This window comes from Scyliorhinus canicula, chromosome 6 (assembly GCF_902713615.1).
Source record: "Scyliorhinus canicula chromosome 6, sScyCan1.1, whole genome shotgun sequence".
Lineage (NCBI taxonomy): Eukaryota > Metazoa > Chordata > Chondrichthyes > Carcharhiniformes > Scyliorhinidae > Scyliorhinus > Scyliorhinus canicula.
The window spans coordinates 188378809-188384808 of NC_052151.1; the positions used below are offsets into that span (position 1 = coordinate 188378809).

General features: G+C 46.0%; 1 protein-coding gene across 1 annotated transcript in view; it reads right to left on the bottom strand.

The window, feature by feature from the left end:
* The window catches only part of lgsn (lengsin, lens protein with glutamine synthetase domain), a 28508-nt gene extending 22813 nt beyond the window's left edge, over positions 1–5695 (bottom strand). Inside the window, exon 1 of the mRNA XM_038800665.1 lies at positions 5594–5695. Within this exon, the coding sequence (XP_038656593.1) occupies positions 5594–5641 (48 nt within the window). The 5' untranslated portion in view covers positions 5642–5695. The remainder of the gene's footprint in view (positions 1–5593) is intronic.
* Between the last annotated feature and the right edge of the window lie 305 nt (positions 5696–6000).

A 6000-nucleotide genomic window follows, 5' to 3' on the forward strand; every position in this document is an offset into this window, starting at 1 on the left:
GCTGGCACATGAGATACCGGTTTCCTCTGGCTTGTCTGCAGCTCATGCCCACTGACTCACCACGTGCAGATCCCAATTCTCTTCTATCCTCTAAGGTACGGTCTGTGTCAGTGTCTCAGCTGGTGACTGAATTGCCAGAACAAATGACAATGCTTCCCATCAGAGGTCTGGTGTGGTTCTTGCCCTCCCTTGTCAACGTTGGTGTTCAGAGAGACTTGGGTGTAGTCATACAAGGAACACAGGAAGTTAGCATGCAGGTACAGAAAGCAGTTAGGAAGGCAAATGGCATGTTCGCAAGGGGATTGGAGTACAAAAATCAAGACACCTTGCTACAGTTGTATGGGGTTCTGGTGAGAATACACCTGGGAGTTTGGCCTCCAAGTTTAAGGAACGATATATTTGCATTGGAGGCAGGGTAGCAAATGTTGATTAGATTGGTTCCTCGGTTGAAAGGATTGTCCCATGACGAGAGGTTGAGTAAATTGTGCCTATACACTCTGGAGTTCATAATAATGAGGTGACCTCATTGCCACGGCCAAGATTTCGAAAGGGTTTGGCAGGGTAGACAACGAGAGGCTGTTTCCCCTGACTGGGCAATGAAGGCACGGTCCCAGGGTAAGGGGCCAATCGTTTCTGACTCAGGTGAGAAATCACTCCACTCAAATGGGTTGTGAATCTTTGGAATTCTTTAAGCATGCTCAGTTGTTGAATATATCAAAGGCTGGGATGAGGAAGTGAACAAACGAATATGATGGACAGTAGGACCCTGAGGGTAATGAGTTCACAGACAGAGAACAAAGGGATGAGCACAGCATGGCTAGGAAGGGGGAGGGGAGCTTTGCCTCGTGGAGAGAATAGTGAAAAGGATGCTGGGTAACAAGAGGCCAGGATTGGGAAAATGGGAAGTGAGCCAATCAGGATATATGGCCAGGTCAGGAGGTGTGTAAAATGACCAATGGGAAGTTTGTATGCAAATCTTGATGTAATTTGAAGTATATCTCCAGTGTTCCTTTGTCCTGAGGTTCTCTTTATCCTGGGCTCTCAGAAGACAGTGTGTGTGTCCTGAGGTCCTATGGATTGAGTCAGCCTTGCAAGTTAGTTATTATTAAATGATATGATACCTGCAAATCCATCTCAGATTTTATTGAGTCCAGACCGGCCACAAAGAATCAGGAATTAACAGGGATAGACAGATTTTTTGGTCTCTCAGGGGACTATGGAATTGGGGGTCGGGGAGGGGGGAGGGCATTTGAAGCTGAAGATCAGCCATGATCATTTTGATAGCAGGCTCCAGATGCCGTATGGTCTATCGTTGCTCCAGTTTCTCATGTTCCTCATGAGGATGCAGTGGCTGGCCAGCTGGCAGGATTTGTGGGCCCAAAGGTGGAACATCAGAAGGGTTGGGGTGAGGGAAAGGGGTTTCGATTGGAAATAGAGAGGTACATGTTCTCACCATCTGTAGTCTGCATTTCATATCATATTTCAGGATGAGAGTGAATGTGATTGAGAAGAGCCTTGAGGCAGAAACACACCATCATCCTGGATGTTCTTGGTGATGCCGGATACAATAGGTTCTTTCACAGTCAGCCGCATGATATGGAGAAATGTCTCCCCCAGAGGGTTCAGGAGATGTAGGCCTGTCTGTGATGGGGGTATGGCACACTGAGCAACACGAGAGGCATTAGGGTGCAGTAGATAGCAGATGTCATGGGAAAATATATTCACGCACTTCGACCATCCAAGTCACGCCATTGTACTTTTTGTGGCACCTCTGCCAGGTTTTAGGAACATACTTCAGGATTTGGTCTTCCGGTCCTCCTGCTCCCTTTCCCTTTGGAGAGAGATCCTAGCTCCCAATGGAAACACGGCTGCTCTCCTTCTGTCAGCCAGCTGGAATAAAGTCAGTTCTATGTTCTATGCTTGTCGCTACATTTAGTGTGCTTTTGCTTTTTAGCCAATCCTTCAGTCTGTTGCAGCTTCCTTCCAATGAGTACAGCTTCCCTTTAAGAGGAGCAGGCTACCTAAAATACCTGCTAGCCATGGATGTTGCTGGACCTTCTGGTGAGAATTCAGCCAGTCAGCAGACTGTTCACTGCTGAGTTTCAACAGGACAGGGTGCGAACAAATCATCAATTATATCCTCTGTACCAAATCGTGCCTTTTACCCCACAAATCTATGGCAGACAATGGGATCTCACCCACATGCATATTTTGGGACAATAAATTTTGTCCATAAGCAAATTTAGATCTCTGACTCCAAGATCAAATGGAAAACTCTTACTATTTTATTAATGTATGAATATATTTTAACAGGAAGGTCTTACAACACCTACTTACATTTGTATAGCACCTTCAACATAGTAAATCACCCTAAGGTGCTTCACAAATGCGTTCAACCAAAATTTAGAAACATAGAAAGTAAAAGCAGTAGGAGGCCATTCGGCCCGTCAAGCCTGCTCTCCATTCATTATGATCATGGCTGATCATCAAGTTCAATACCCTGATCCCACCTCCCCCCCCCCCCCCCCCAGCCATATAATTAATAGAACATAGAACATTACAGCGCAGTACTTGTGACAATAAAGATTATTTATTCATTTATATTCCTTCGTCCCTTTAGTCCCAAGCACTATATCTAATTCCTTCTTGAAATTACACAATGTTTTGGCCTCAACTACTTTCTGTGGTAGTGAATTCCACAGACTTGCCACTCTCTGGGTGAAGACATTTCTCCTCACCTCAGTCCTAAAAGGTTTCCCCCGTTTCCTCAAACTATGACCCCTAGTTCTGGACTCCTCCACCATCAGGAACATTCTTTCTGAATCTACCCTATTCAATCCTGTTAGAATTTTGTAAGTTTCGATGAGATCCCCTCTCACTCATAGACTCAGAGAATTTAAAGTGCAGAAAGAGGCCATTCTGCACCAGCTCTTGGAAAGAGCACCCTACTTAAGCCCACGCCTCCGCCCTATCCCCGTAACCCAGTAACCCCACCTTGCCCTTTTGGACACTAAGGGCAATTTATCATGGCCAATCCACCTAACCTGCACATCTTTGGACTGTGGGAGGAAACCGGAGCACCCGGAGGAAACCCACGCACACACGGGGAGAACATGCAGACTCCGCACAGACAGCGGCCCAGCCGGGAATCGAACCTGGGACCCTGGAGCTGTGAAGCAACCATGCTAACCACTGTGCTACAAGCTGCACTCTTCTAAACTGGAATGAATATACTCCGAACCAATTTAGTCTCTCCTCATATGACAGTCCTGCCATCCCAGCAATCAGCCTGGTAAAACTTCACTGCACTTCCTCCATAGCAAGAACATCCTTCCTCAAATAAGGATACCAATGCCCTATACAATTGCAGTAAAACATCTCTATTCCTATACTCAAATCCTCTCACTATGAAGGCCAATATACAGTTATGGGCCAGGGTTTAGAAAACTCCAAAGTATTTCATGGAGTTCACCTGGCCTACAACTTTTATTGATTTCAGTTCCGATTAGCACACGAGCTTGATTTAGCATCAAAGGAAGGAGGCATTAGGACAGGTGACTCCTTGGTCAAGGAGTCGTAAAGGAGGAAAGAAGGTGGAAGGGATCCCAGAGCTTTGGGCCTATACAGCTGAAGATACAGCCACCATTGAGGGGGTTTTTGGGATGGAGGTTACAGAGATAAGGAAGGACAAGCCCACGGAGAGATTCTGACATTCAGATGAGAAATTTAAGAACAATGCATTGCCAGAGGGTGAGCCAGTGTAGGTCAATAAACACAGGGATGTTGGGTGACTTGATGCGAGTTAGGATTCGAGCGGCGAGGGTTTGGATGAGTTCCAGCTTATGCAGGTTCGGTGGGGGGAAAGGTCAGCCAGGAGAGTATTGGAATGATGGAACATGGAGGGTAAGAAAGGCATGAACAAGGGTTTCAGCAGTGAATGGGTTCATGCAGCTTGGAGAAGGGCACTATTACCGAGGGGGAAATGGGCAGTTTTGGAGATGGACCGGATATCGAGCCACAAGCTCAGCGAAATAAAATGCAAAGATTGCGGCAAATAGTGAGTAGCTTAATCTCATTCGTAGCAAATGAAGAAATGCGGTTGCCTTGCCATGCACGTCAACCATACCACGTGCCGCATCGTAACCATTTCGCCTGAAAAACCTATTAGATTCATTAATGAATCTCTTATATTTGGAAACACTCGTTTTGGATTTCCTCACCAGTGGTAAACTTGGCTTCCCCTACCCTATCACATCCCTCATGCTTCTAAAAGCCTCAACCAGGTTATCCCAACACCCAAGCCCATTCAGGTTCCCCGTGGTTATCACTTCTCAATCCATCCTTGCCAATTTTCTTTGCCCCTTCTCCAGTGCCTCCTTCTTCCTCCCCCTTCGGGTACCATGCCCTAAGAGTTACATTGTATTATTCCACGATTATGCTTGGAAATGTATTGCAGTGGTTTGCCGTTGCCTCCTGCAGTGTGGCGGACCAGGAAACTCTCCCACTCTTACCACCTGCCATCAAACATATTGGGTTTACAAGCTGGTAATCAAGCTGTTCAGTGCCTCTATATCCTTTTACAATAACACTCATGAACATTAAATAGAAAAATAATGGGAACATAGACTTTGTTTTCAAACAAGAAGGCTTTTTAACGCTCAGTACTGTTTATCCCGCATCTGACTGGCACACACACATGGCACTCAGGATTGTAGCTTTGGCTAAACACACCCTTTTCCTTGTTTGAGCTCAAAGGGAATGATAGGTATAGAGACAGCACAATCCGAGAGGTGATGTGCAAAGAAGTTAGGAGATGGAACTTATTCTCCTGACTCTCTGCCCTTCTTCAGGTCACCGTGTGGAATACCGATGGAGGGAGGCTTCTTCCAGCCACTGCCCCTCCATCATGGCGTCACAGTCGGGGACAGGGGTGGTTGGATTGACTGGGAATTCCAGAACTGCTGCCTGTGACGCCTTGCGAGTGCAATCGGTCCAGCCCACTCACCTTGCCCATTCCACTCTCCATTTCCAAATCAGAAACTCTAGCAGGGGTTCGGATACCCTGGAGTTTCCTCCTTGGGCCAAACTTCTGTGGAATTCTGAGCAAGATCCATTTTCCCCATGTCAAGTTAAGCCCAAGTATCCTTCCAAACTTAAAATGCGCATAGATTAGTATGAGCAATTGGCCCAAGGTAAAGAAACGTTTATCCATCATCCATACACATCAGGTACAACACGTGTTTACAAAACTGCTGTCCGGCCTCTTTACCGTGATTCACATTGAGTTCTGAAAATACTGCTGACATTCAAAGATAACACAAAGCGGGCTCAGTGAGGATAAATGTTTTCATTCGTGAAGAAGGAATTACGATTAAAAGACCAGAAGAATGACTTTCTCCCCTTTTCCACCTGAAAATGAAAATTGGAGCTTGACCACTGCTGCCTCTGGTGGAGGCGGGTAACTCAGCACGTTGCCCAGGGAACGCAAACCTAGGACACTTCTGATCTGTACTCACAAGACAGACTCAGTGAGCCAACCATGAAACCCCCAGGGCAACACGCATGCAATATAGATCTTTGTTCTTTGGCTTACTGTTACAGTGAGGATCTCCTCTTCCTCTATATCTTGCATCGCCTCCATTCAAATCGCCATTCAACATAATGTAAATTGGGCAGAACTTTGAAAGAATAGATGTCATCTGTCGAATATTTATAGATAGCCGGACAATGGTGAATAGATAGAAAATTCTGTGTTTAGTTTAATCAGTGACTTTGTTTTCCCCTGGCCTGAACAGCATGATGCCTGAAAGGAATTTAATCCCTCCCAAAACATCTGACTCCTTTATAACAAAGGCTGTAACTAATCCAGCTGACTTGCCCTGGAAGCGGGAGTGGAAAACTCCCGAAGCCCTCGCACGGTTCAACAAAACAAAACCATTGTTGTGGGGGGAAAATGCAACTCTTTGAAGAGACAGTGCAACAGCCGGGACATTTGACTTC